The 14,066-nt window shown below is 42.8% G+C and overlaps 1 protein-coding gene across 1 annotated transcript in view; it reads left to right on the forward strand.

Moving 5' to 3' along the window:
- The window catches only part of fam207a (family with sequence similarity 207 member A), a 108,488-nt gene that overhangs the window by 89,435 nt on the left and 4,987 nt on the right, over window positions 1-14,066 (forward strand). Inside the window, exons 3-5 of the mRNA XM_033024435.1 lie at window positions 675-737; window positions 1,191-1,350; window positions 13,987-14,055. Coding sequence (XP_032880326.1) covers window positions 675-737; window positions 1,191-1,350; window positions 13,987-14,055 — 292 coding nt within the window. The remainder of the gene's footprint in view (window positions 1-674; window positions 738-1,190; window positions 1,351-13,986; window positions 14,056-14,066) is intronic.

The following is a 14,066-nucleotide window of genomic DNA, read 5'->3' on the forward strand; positions in this document are numbered from 1 at the left end:
AGTCTTGATTGAAATGACGGAATAGACTCTTTGGGCCAAATGGCCCCATTCTACTTCTAGAACTTGGGAACTTGTGATCTTCTTTCCCGATTTGGGAAAGGCAATTCCAGATTTCCACTACCTTTTGTATGAAGAAAGGTTTTCTGGCTTCCCTTTCTCACTTTAATTTTGAGATGTTGCCCCATTTTCCTGAACTCGCCAAAATAAGTAATAGTTTATTTCCTTGCCCTCTCAAATATTTGACACAGTTTAAACATCTCAGTCAGATGTTCCTTTAAACTTCTATACCAAAGTATGTACACGTTCTCGAGATTATTAATTTGTTTTATACAATCAGTTTCACAATTGAATCATTTCAGATCCGATATGGAATCTATGCAGCACCAAGGCCAAACTTTTCTAACCTGAAGTGTACGGTACAAAACTCATAGAATGCTCTAAATAATTTGCAACAGGCATGGGAACTGAAAATGTGACACTTGGCCTTGCTACAAATACTTAATTCAGAAGCTTGTATGCCAACCTGGACTTTTATGAAAATGGCTAATGATTGATGCTAGCAACAAAGAATCGCTCGAGTATCTGTATCACTCTTTCACCTCCAATAGAATTGTTTTTAAGTTGTTTGCTTCCTTGCATACCTCTTTTGACATAACGCTAATTGTCTTCTGCAGGTGACAAGGTTCAAATCTCAAAGAAAGAGAAAATAAAACAAAGGCATGAACAATGGCTTCACAGTAAGTATCATCCAATTCACAGCTGACTTTAATTTTGTAAGAGAGATCAATGCCAAAATAAATGCAAAGGGACAGTTTGTTAAATGAAGATGGACGCACCAGATTCTGGTGAGCTTCTGCTGTCTGTAGCTATTAGGTAAACATTGTTGCCCCTGGTTTGTACACAACACTCCGAGTGTCTAGGCTGTCTTGTATATATTTTATATGTTTTGAATGCTAAAAGGTGGATATAATGATTTAGCATTGAGGAAAGAGAGTATGAGCTTCATGTCATACATTTTTTGTGGACTGTGTGGAGAATTGTAGGCAGTGGCAGTATCCCAGTGTGAAGCCTGCAGACTATGCTGTATGTCGGTACATAGGTTAAAACCTACAAACTTTCGATTTAAGACATATTGAAAGGAGTATCTGACGCAAGGTAGATACCATTCATTCCAATGTTATGTCTTGCAGAAATCGAGATGATCAAACTGGCAAAACAGAAGATGAAAGCCCAAGAGAAACGGAAATCCACCCCTGTTGTGGGAGACATGCAGCCACTTTCTGATGCACTGCCAGAGTTGACAGAATTGATCCGTGAAAGCAACAGTTCAATGGCCAATAAATCAAAAAGGTACAAATCGACGTGTAATTAACATGGTGATATTTGTAATTTCAAACAGAGTTTTACTCTGTCTTTGATGGTCTGAACTTGGGTGCTTTTTCATAATCTGTGAAATTGGCACGACCCTATCTATCTAGCTGTTTGTTGCATGTTTAATAATTAAATGTGAATGAGCAAGAATTATCGAACTATGAATAGTCTCATTCAGTTTCTTTATGGCTCATCTGTACCACAAACTCTATCTGATCTAGCTTGGTGCCATCACCCCTCATACACACACCTAACAAAAAACACATCAATTTCACTTCCAATATTTTTATTTGACACTTGTCAGCTTTTTGCGAGGAAAGAGATTCTGACTCCATGACTTGAGGAAGTTCTTTCTGACCTTGTCTTCTCCCTGGTTACTCTCTTATTTTTAATGTACATAGGAAAAGCCTTGGGATTTAAAAAAAACTTTCCCCAAAGACACTTCATGGCCCCTTTTGGCCTTTCTAAATACCCGTTTGTGTTTTTTCCTACGTGGTTTGTATTTCTCTATGACCCTAGTCTGATTTCATCAAAGTGTATTCAATGCTAATGAAGGCAAGTATTCAGTTTGTAGCCTTCATACCTTATCTAACTGTCCTGACACCTTCAGGAATAGTCACATCTTCTCTTCTCCATCCATTTCTGCTTTCCACAGACACCGTTCCCTCTGCAACTCCCTGGTTAAATTATGCCTTCCCCGGGTATCTTCCTCTACAACCACAGAAGATGCAACACCTGTCCCAATACCCTAACCCTCGACACTGTGATGTTGAGACCTAAGCAGGAAGATCACAACTAGTTAGATCACAACTCTTCTGATTTGCGAATGTATGGAATTTACACATATTCCCTAAAAATGTGTGGGTTAACCTTGGGTGCATGGATTTCATCTCCCACCCCAAAGATGTGCTTGTTGGTAGGTAAATTGGTTATGTAAATTTACCCCCGAGTGAGAGTAGTTCATAGCAGTATTGGGATGGAGAGGATGGGTATGTGAGAGAGTGTAGGTTGCAGGTAAATTAGTGATAAAATGGAAATAATCTGCGAGGGGCCAATTAGCAGCCTTCCCTGTCATGAGAAATAATTAACAAGGAAATCACATGGAAATTGCTTGTACCTTACAACAACAAAAAATTAACATTAGCGGAAATTTTATCGGATATTATTAAGTGATGGCTGAATAGTGGGAGACCCAAATTTTTGTTTTGAGATCACAGATTTTTTTACTGTGTGTTCAATTTTGAATTAATCTTTAATCTGTTACCACATGCTCCTCATCTTTTGTTCTCATCTACTTCCCTGTCACAGACCCATTCAAAGGCTCGAAAGTAGACAATAAGCTGGAAAATGCAACGGACTTCCATTTCCCTGTCCCCAAAGTTCTGTAAAATAATCAATGTGGTTGTGACTTTTTATAGCAAGAAAATGGCCAAAGTAGTTCAAGACTAAGTGAAATTCAATATGCAGATATATTTCTCAATAGGCAAGTTTAGGATTGTAGTAGTATTTAAATAAAATTGAATCTATCTTTCAGAAGGATCTCTCAATTTATATCAGGTTCAATTGGCACCATTTCATGAGCATGCAGCCAGTGAGTTCCAATAAGTACAACGAGATTGATCACCTGATTGCATGTTCGTGAAATAGAATTAGGGAGTAGATTCTTGTAGGTTCCAGAGCAGTTTCTATTCAGTTTCAGATTTGAAACCTTTGTATTTCCTCATTTCCGATACCTTAATCCCCTTTCTTGATCTCTCTGTCTTCATCACAGGAGATGGATGTCTATTATAAACCACCTGATTCCCACAGTTATCTGGACTACACTTCCACCCTGCCTCTTGCAAAGACGCTATTCCCAACTCTCAATTCCTCTGTCTCTGCTGGATCTGTTCCCAAGATGAGACTTTCCATTTACATCGACGATTGCTTTGGTGCTATCTCCTGCACCCACACACAACTGACTGACTTCATCCGCTTCACCACTAACTTCCATCCGGCACTCAAATACACCTGAACCATTTCCGACACTTCCCTACCATTTCTTGACCTCACAATCTCCATCGCAGGTGATAGACTTCTGACCAACATCCACTATCAACCCACTGACTCCCATGGCTATCTAGACTACTCTTCTTCCCACCCTGCTTCCTGTAAGGACTCCATCCCCTACTCCCAATTCCTCCGTCTGCTCCCAGGATGAGGTGTTCCACACCAGGACATCGGAAATGTCCTAATTATTTAGGGAACGGGGGTTCCCCTCCCCTACTATAGATGAGGCTCGCACCAGGGTCTCTTCCATTCTCCGTAACACTGCGCTCTCTCCCCATACCCCCCACTCGTAACAAGGGCAGACGCACATAGTCCTCACCTTTCACCCCACTAGCCGTCACATACAACAAATAATCCTCCATCATTTATCCCACCTCTAACGTGACCCCACCACTCACCACATCTTCCCATCTCTCCCCCTGTCTACTTTCCGCAAAGACCGCTCCCTCTGTAACTCCCTTGTCAATTCTTCCCTTCCCTCCCGCACCACCCCCTCCCCGGGCACTTTCCCTTGCAACCGCAAAAGATGCTACACTTGTCGCTTTACCTCCCCCCTCGACTCCATTCAAGGACCCAATCAGTCGTCCCAGGTGCGACAGAGGTTCACCTGCATCTCCTCCAACCTCATCTATTGCATCCGCTGCTCTAGATGTCAGCTGATCTACATCAGTGAGACCAAGCGTAGGCTTGGCGTCGTTTCGCTGAACACCTCCTCTCGGTCCGCCTTAACCAACCTGACTTCCCTGTGGCTCAGCACTTCAACTCCCCCTCCCATTCCGAATCCGACCTCTCTGTCCTGGGCCTCCTCCATGGCCAGAGTGAGCACCACCGGAAATTGGAGGGGCAGCACCTCATATTCCACTTGGGCAGTCTGCACCCTAGCGGCATAAACATTGAATTCTCCAATTTCCGATATGCAACCGCAGGAGATGTAACACTTATTCCTATACCTAGTCCCTTGTCTCCATTTACTGCATCTGGTGTTCCTGATAGGGCCTCCTGTATATCGGCAAGCTCAAACACACATTCGGTGTCCGTTTCGCTGAACACTTGCATTCGGTCTGCCGAGGCCGACTGGACAAATGGAGTTCAAATGGTTGCTAATCATTTCAACTTCCCTTCCAATTCCCACACTGACCTTTCTGGCCTGGGCCTCCTCCATTGCCAAATCCACAATTCGTAAAACTTCCCACATCTCCCTTCCTTTCTTATCTCTGGCCTTTGTTCCAGCCATCTCCTATTAACCTTCTCCCCCCCCCCCCCCCCCCCCTTCCTGCCTCTCCCCCTTTCCAGCTTTCTTCTACTTCCTACATTCAGTCTGAAGAAGGGTTTTGACCCAAAAGTCACCTATCCATGTTCTTCAGTGATGCTGCCTGACCTGCTGAGTTACTTCAGGATTTGTACCGACTTGTATCTCCTCATTCGTTAGAAATTTTTGAAGGCATTGTATGGGCTGTCTGACTGCTGGGTGTTTGTAATGTTGCTTCTCTTCATGCGTTTGAGGCAGCAGGGTGATGCCATTCGGTTCGACATCCATTGGTGCCTTCCCTAAAAAAGGGCGCATGCTCTGGATTGGCGCCAAGCTGCGGCGCTGCTGCTGTCTCTGTTGTCGATCGCCTGACTGAGGTCAGTTGACAGGGCTCACCACGGGGAGGTCGACAACATGAGCCCCATAATGTTGCTGGTACTCTTTGAAAGGTTTCCAGGAATAGTAAACTCATGGCAGGATTGTAAACATTAGATTTGGATTTAATAGGGTAAGAGTTTATTTAAGAGGTGTTAATAGTGTTGTAATGTATTCATGCACACCTCAAAGGCTGCCTACCCCCCACATTGGATCCCTATCAGTTTGCCTACCGCAAGAACAGGAGTACAGAGGATGCCATAACAACGGCATTTCACTCCGCCCTCTCCCACCTCGACAACAGAGACACGTAAGAATGCTGTTCATCGATTACAGCTCAGCATTCAACACCATTATACCCTCTAAACTGATCACCAAACTCGGTGACCTGGGCATCGACTTCTCCCTCTATAACTGGATACTGGACTTTCTAACCAACAGACCCCAGTCTGTTAGGTTAGACAAGCACACCTCTTCAACCCTCACCCTGAACACCGGCGTTCCACAGGGCTGTGTGCTGAGCCCCCTCCTCTACTCCCTCTTCACCTACGACTGCACACCTGTACATGGTACTAACACCATCATCAAGTATGCAGATGATACAACGGTGATTGGCCTCATCAGCAACAACGATGAGTCGGCCTATAGGGAGGAGGTCCAGCGCCTAGCAGCATGGTGCGCTGACAACAACCTGGACCTTAACTCCAAGAAGACCAAGGAGCTCATTGTAGACTTCAGGAAGTCTAGGGACGGCACGCACACCCCCATCCACATTAACGGGACGGAGGTGGAACATGTTTCCAGCTTCAGGTTCCTGGGGGTCAACATCTCCGATGACCTCTCTTGGACCCACAATACCTCAACTCTGGTCAAGAAGGCCCACCAGCGTCTCTTCTTCCTGAGGAGACTGAAGAAGGTCCATCTGTCTCCCCAGATTCTGGTGAACTTCTACCGCTGCACCATCGAGAGCATCCTTACCAACTGTATCACAGTATGGTATGGCAACTGCTCTGTCTCCGACCGGAAAGCAATGCAGAGGGTGGTGAGAATTGCCCAACGCATCACCGATTCCTCGCTCCCCTCCATTGAGTCTGTCCAAAGCAAGCGTTGTCTGCGAAGGGCGCTCAGCATCGCCAAGGACTGCTCTCACCCCAACCATGGACTGTTTACCCTCCTACCATCCGGAAGGTGCTACAGGTCTCTCCGTTGCTGGACCAGCAGGTCCAGGAACAGCTTCTTCCCTGCGGCTGTCACACTACTCAACACTGTACCTCGGTGACTGCCAATCACCCTCCCCCCCGACACTCCTCCCACAGGAAAAACACTATGACTGTATGCATGTAAATAGATTTATTTATTGAAATCATATTCTATGTCGCTCTTCCAGGGAGATGCTAACTGCATTTCGTTGTCTCTGTACTGTGCACTGACAATGACAATTAAAGTTGAATCTGAATCTGATATTCATGTATATGCTAATGAGTTGGTGTTGTATATAAGTAGGGAATGTTGGGTAATAAATCTCTCTTCTGATCCAGGCAGCTTGCGTGTAAGTTGTTATTCATTCTGCCGTCCGGAATATAACAAAATTGGCGACGAGGATGGGATAGAGTTTGTGAACTCATCCTTTAAATACAGTGCAGGACTGTTTTGCAACACGCAGTATTTAACATTTTAAACAGTAAATATGGAGTTGTGTCGCAGTTGTTTGCGAGCTGGACATGAGAGGCCTGCAGATCCTTCTATGCAGGGGACGGTAGTTTAAAACAGCAGCTGGATAAATCGGCGAGAGTTTGTCAGGCTATCTCTATGTTGTGTCTACATGGCAAGATGTCACCCTTGCGATTGTATAACATTTTAGACTGAGTTTTTTTGTCGAATTCCTCAAGCTGAATAGTCTTTGTACAGCTAAGTTTTAGGTGAATTGTTACACCTGAACAGACAGGAATTCGGGGTTTTTGAACGTACCTTTTATTTTTTTTAAAAGAGAACACGATGGCAGCGTCCATGGGCTACATTGGAAATCATGGCACTTTTGACAAGAGTAGAGAGCTGTTCAGCTCCTATATGGAGAGAGCAAACATGTTTTTCAAGGCAAACAATATATTGGAGATTAGTGGTGAAGGAGAGATAGTGGCTGAAACAAATAAGGCCGTTTGCGAATGCATGAAAGCGATTCTGCTCACGGAAATCGGCCCTGAAGTGTACGGCACACTCGTGAATCTCCTTGCACCCTTAAAGGCAAAAGACATGCCATTCAATGACATTATAAAGAAGTTGGAGGAGCACTTCAACCCAAAGCCTCTGGGAATTGCAGAAAGCTATAAATCTGGCACTAGAAACCAGAAGCAGAATGAGACAATCAATGAGTACATTGGTGCCTTGAAAAACTTAAGTTTACACTGTAACTTTGGAACCTTTCTTGGACGAGCACTACGCGACAGATTTGTTTGTGGTCTAGTGGATGAACGAATTCAGTCCAAACTGATGAACACTCCAGATCTCACATTCGAGAAAGCATGCAAGATTGCTACTACAATGGAGATGGCATCAAAGAATGCTCGCGAGTTTCGTCCACCACGAAATGCAGTGGCCATTTACAGTCACAAGGCAGTGCCTATGGCCAAACCAAGAGGCGCTAAACCAAAACCGAAGTATGGCGGGGAGCCAAGTTCAGCCAGTTGTTATCGTTGCAACGGTAATCACTCATCCGAATTTTGTCAGTTCAAAATGGCCAAGTGCTATAACTGCCATATCGCCTCAGCATGTCGGGCCAAGCTTATAACAGGAAACCAACAATCTGCGGGAATCAGGCAACAAGAGAGGAGTTCACAACTTGGAGGTGAACCCAGATGTAAATGAACTTGGGTTGTACACCATTTATGCAACCAACATCGATAAGCCTACAACCAGCCAAGGCAAGGACTTTCAAACTAAACTATTGATTAATGAGCAGTTAATCGATATGTGTATTGACACGGCAGCAGATTGTTCGGTCATGAGCAAAGACCTGTACGAAACAAAGTTCCCACATGTACCATTGTTTGAGAGTAAGGTCAAGCTGAGAAACTACTCGGGCGACTATTTGGAGACTTGTGGACAAATGAACTGTAAAGTTCAGCATAATGTTCAGTCAGTAACACTGCCCATCATAGTAGCCAGCTACAGAAATAAACCAACCCTCCTTGGAAAGGATTGGCTGAGTAGAATAGAATTAGACTGGAAGAACATTTTCAGCGTCAATTTGTCCAAATCACGTCTTGAAAAATGCAAGCAAATTTGCTGACAGTTACACGAGAATAACAGGATACTCTGCACACATTCAACTTAAGCAAGATGTGAAACCTGTGTATTTTCGACCAAGACCTGTACCATATGCACTAAAGCAACAAGTGGAGGTAGAACTCGACAGATTAGAACGGAATGGAGTACTTGTGAAGACAGACCAGAGTAATTGGGCAACGCCAATTGTGGCCGTACCCAAGGCCGACAAAACTGTTCGACTATGTGGTGATTACAAAGTCACAATCAACCAAGCTGTTGATGACGAACAATATCCGTTACCAACCTCGCAAGATCTGTACGCAGAACTTAGCGGAGCAAGAGTCTTCACTAAACTGGATTTGTCTCATGCTTATGCCCAGCTCGATGTCAATAAGGAAAGTCAGCAGTACTTGACTATCAACACACATAAGGGCTTGTATTCATATACAAACCTGCCCTGTGGTGTGAAATCCTCCCTGAAAATTTTCCAGCCAGTCATGGACCAAATATTACAAGGCATTCGGCACTGTATGTGCAACCAGGATGACCTACTGATATTCACAGAAGGCATGGTAGAGCATCTGGAAATCCTCGAGCAAGTTCTCACACAATTGAACTGCCACAATGTCAAACTGCGTCAAAGTAAATGTGCATTTGCACAGTCAGAGGTGGTCTACCTTGGACTCAAAGTAGACGCCAACGGACTTCGCCCTGTGAAGGCGAAAGTTGAAGCAATAGTGAATGCTGCAAAACCCAACAATGTGTCAGAGCTACGATCATTCCAGTTCTATGCACGATTCCTTCCAGATTTAGCAACCGTGCTAAAGCCACTTCATCATCTGCTACAAAAAGATGTGAAATGGACGTGGGGAAAGGAACAGCAACGTGCATTTGACATTTGCAAGGAAAACTTGACAAGTGACAAACTTCTTGTTCACTATGATACGACACGCGAGATGAAACTTGCTTGTGATGCTTCGTTATGGTGTAGGTGCAGTAATCTCCCACGTAATGAATGACGGACAGGAAAAGCCTATTGCTTTTGCATCCCGCACCCTGTCATCGAGTGAACGCAACTATGCGCAGATAGAAAAGGAAGCACTCAGCATCGTGCTCGGAATCAAGAAATTCCATCAGTTTCTTCTCGGCAGACCATTCACCCTAGTGACTGATCACAAGCCACTATTAGTGATACTTGGTCCCAAGTCATCTATACCTTCATCAAGGATGCAGCGCTGGGCAATTTTGCTGTCCCAGTATGACTACAAGGTAGAGTACAGAAGCTCCAAGTGCAACGCAGTTGCAGATGCGTTGTCCCGGTTGCCCCATGAGAACTCTGACATGGGAAGTGAGAACTCAATCTACACACTGCAAGTTGTAGATGAAGACTTTCCAGTGACTGCAACAGAAATTGCAGCAGAAACAAAGAAAGACAATGTGCTGAAGTGGGTTTATGAACAGACATTGAACGGATGGACTGAAATCGATAGTGGATTGAACTCAGTTCTAAACTCAGAGCTGAAGCCTTTCCATAATCGACGCCATGAATTATCATGTGAGCAGGGATGCATTAAGTGGGGTTACAGATCTTTGTACCAGAGTCTTTGAGAAACAAAATTATGAACGAACTTCATGCCGAACATCCTGGCATAGTAAGCATGAAGTCAATTGCCAGAAGTTTTGTGTATTGGCCTGGTATTGACAGTGACATCGAGTCACTGGTGAGCAAATGTAGCGTCTGCCAAAATTGCCAGAGTAAACCACCAAAAACACCACTGCAACCCTGGTCATGGCCAAGTAGGCCGTTTCAGAGAGTTCATGTAGATTTTTGCGAAAAGGGTAATGATCACTTTCTGGTGCTGGTAGATAGTCATTCTCAATGGATTGAGGTTATACATATGGGGTCAAGCACTACTAATGAGCGTACCATAGATGAGTTGAGATCAATTTTTGCATGCCATGGTTTACCGGAAGAACTTGTTTCTGATAACGGGCCTCAGTTTCGTTCAGAACAGTTCAAAGAGTTCATGCAGCGGAATGGTGTTAAACACACACTTGTTGCCCCATACCATCCAGCCTCTAACGGGGCGGCGGAAAGGCCTGTTAGAGTTGTCAAAGACGCTCTCAAGAAACAGGTTTTGCAGGGTAGTTCAAAGCTCAGCATGAAACATCGTTTGGCTAGTTTCTTGCTGAAGTACAGAACCACACCACACACAACAACAGGTTACTCCCCTGCAGAACTGTTGATGAAGAGAAGGCTAAGAATACGCTTAAGTCTAGTTCAACCCAATTTGGCTTTGAGAGTTGAACAAAAACAATTAAGTCAGAAACGCCATTTTGACTCCGACAAAAAGGAGAGGTACTTCAAGCCAGATGAGCATGTTCATGTTCTCAGTCCTCCCAACAAGTCCAGTCGAGACAAATGGGATGTTGAGAAAATAGTGGAAGTGTGTGGAACCAAAAGATACTTAGTTGAAGATGGAGATAGGATCAAAAGTGTTCATGTTGATCAAATGATTCCAGCCAAAGATGAACCAAAAACTGAGCATGAAGTCCTAATCCCTGAATCTTTATCTGAAAGTGAGTTGGAAGAGCCAACTGTGATTGAAACACAAAGTTCAGTCAGTACAGAAAAAGAAACAGATTCCTCTGGTCAAAGTCAGAGTACTAAAACAGAACCAAACAAGCCTACAGTTGAGCCAACACTTAAACCTGTTACACCTGTTACTGTTAGACGATCAGGCAGGATCCGTAACCCGGTAGTCAGATTAGGTTTTTAAGTTAAATAACTCACTGTCTAGGTAGAATGAAAATGTGTAAATATGTAAAATAAATATATTGTGTTATCATTTAAGATTTAATGAACACTGGTTTAAATCAAGTATCACAACAAGAAAATTGTAACTGTGTACTTAGATTTAATACTTTAAAAAAAAAGGAGAGCAGTGTAATGTAATCATGCATATTCATGTATATGCCAATGAGTTGGTGTTGTATATAAGTTGGGAATGTTGAGTAATAAATCTCTCTTGTGATCCAGGCAGCCTGCGTGTAAGTTGTTATTCATTCTGCCGTTCGGAATATAACAAGTGTAAAGTTAAACTCCAGCAGTACTGGCAAAGTTTAACTGATTGACTACTTCTAACTCAAAATAAGTACACTTGATGTGAACAAGTGTAACTCTAATTTATATGCTCTGAAGTACTGATTTTATATGCTCTGAAGTACCTTGTTGTACTATTTAATCAGTGGATCATAACTAATGCTTTCAAAGTGTCATTGGCCCATTACTGACATTGATGAAATTGATGTTGATACTCTTAAGAAGAGAGAAGTTTGAAGGAAGAATTAGCAATATCTTTCTAAATTAGTGTTTGATCATGAGAAAAAACTATTTCTTGATGTCTCGTTATTTAGTATGTTCCAATGACCTGGCCAAACTGCACTCGAGCAGCAAAAGATGTGGAGATAGGTATCATCTGTCTGCATTAAAACTTGATCAGTTTTTAATGTACAGTTGTGAAATTGGCGAGATGTACATTTTCCATCATGCATCCAAATAGGGTCTCAAAGTATCCATTGTTACGTAACAAATGAAAGGTGGGTAAGCATTCAGCTGGGTCAGTGATGAGGTAAAAATTCACTATGTCCTGATTCATTCCACCTGGAAGGATAGAGACAAACAAAACTGACGAAACAAAAGGGGTGGTGGAAAAAGAGCTGAAGAACAGAGGCTTGCTGGGTGCAAGCTTCGCTATCTATATTATTAGATAACAATACAATTTTTTCAATAATTGGCAAAAGAACCTGATCGGTATGAGAAGAATATTATTAACAAAAATAGTTATGATCCAGAATGCGCTGTCTAAAAGGGTGGTGAAAGCTTATTTGAGATTACTTGAAGAATCTATAATGCTATGAAGAAAGGTTAGGAAAGTGAACTAATTGAATAGCTTTTTGAAAAGGTGCAGGCAAATTTGACAAAAAGGCATTTTGTGGTGAACGGTTCTGAGTTTTTACTGTTTAATGCTGAAATTAGTTTTTTTAAAGAAAATACGGACTCCATGTCCATCATGTCACATTTTAAAACTCCAATCATCAAATTTGTATCATAACAAGAAAAGAAATAGAAGCAGAACCAGGCCTTTTTAGTAAGGCCATAGTTGTGAGCCTTCACAGCTGGATAGGTTACATCTTCAGCCACGCAGTTTTGATCTTTTCTTTCATTTCTGTGTCTTATGGAGCTCACATGTTGTCATATATTCTCCTTGTGACTGCATGGATTTCCACCAGATGCTCTGGTTTCCTTCATGTTCCTATTCCTATTCCTTTTCTCCAGAGATGCTGTCTGACCCGCTGAATTACACCAGTTTTTTGTGTCTATCTTTGGTTTAAAGCAGCATCTGCCGTTCCTTCCTGCACCTTTCTTCATGTGCAAGTTAGTAGATTAATTAACCAATGTAAATTGGTCTTGTACAAGTGAGTGGTAGTATCTGACGGGAACCAAAATGAATTCTTGGAACGTTAAGAAGGATCCATGAAAGACAAGCGATGCTTTGAAGAAAGATTTGGAGGCAGCACGAGTCTCAAAAAGCTCAAGCACTGTGTGCCGACACTTCATTGATGTCGGTCATATAGAGACACGCAGCATGGAAACATTCCTTTTGGCCCAACTTGCCTGAGCCGACCAACACGAAAAAAGGTCTGAAGAAGGATCTCAACCCGAAACGTCACCCATTCCTTCTATCCAGAGATGCTGCCTGTCCTGCGGAGTTATTCCCACATTTTGTGTCTATCCCCAACTGCATTAGTCCCACCTGTCTGACCGGTATCCTAAACCTATCCTATCCATGTACCTGTCCAAGTGTCTTTTCATCATTGTGATGCTACCTGTGTCAACTACCTCCTCTGGAAGTTTGCTCTATATACTCACCACTCTTTTTGTATGAAAGGAAAATCAGGCTCCTACTAAATCTCTCCCCCATCACTCACCTTAAACCTATGTACTATTTTTCTTGATTCCTGCACTCTGGGTAAAAGACTGCATTTACCCTATCTATTCCTCTAATCATTTTATACACCTATAAGATCATCCCTCATCCTCCTGCATTGGATGTCTACATTGTTGGAGGTTCATAGACTTTCTACTAGCCCAATAACTGGAAAGAGAAAGTTGTCTTGGGAGGATAGGATGAACAGGTTAGAATTACAAATGCTGCAGTTTGGAAGAGTAAGGTGGGACTTGATAGAAACTTGCAAGACCTTAACGAATCTTGACAAGGTGGGTGTGAAGAGAATGGTTCTTCTTGAGCAGGAGTCTACAACTTGGTGTCCTTGTTTGAACATAAGGGATCATTCATTTGAGGCAGAGATTACTTCAAATTTACACTCTGAGGATTGAGTTTGAAATTTGCTTTCCTCAAGGCTAACGGAAGCAGAAATTTAATGTTTTTAAGGCAAATGTAGAAATATTCTTGAAAACCACGAGGATGAAAAGTTACTCGAGGAAGCAGAAACGCAGAGCTGATGTTACAATTGACGCACGTGATTTATTAAATGGCCAAGTATACTTGAAGGGCTGAGTGGCCTACTCCTGCTCCCAATGTGTATGTTTGTATGTGCAGTTTTAACTAAACTATGAGATGCATAAAATGTTCAACATTATTTTTGTGTTGCAGCCATGCAAAGAAGAAACCAGAAAGGATACAGTACAGTAGGATGAAGCAAGCTCAAAAACGGAAATTCATGTAAGACCCTT

This window comes from Amblyraja radiata, chromosome 7 (assembly GCF_010909765.2).
Source record: "Amblyraja radiata isolate CabotCenter1 chromosome 7, sAmbRad1.1.pri, whole genome shotgun sequence".
NCBI lineage: Eukaryota > Metazoa > Chordata > Chondrichthyes > Rajiformes > Rajidae > Amblyraja > Amblyraja radiata.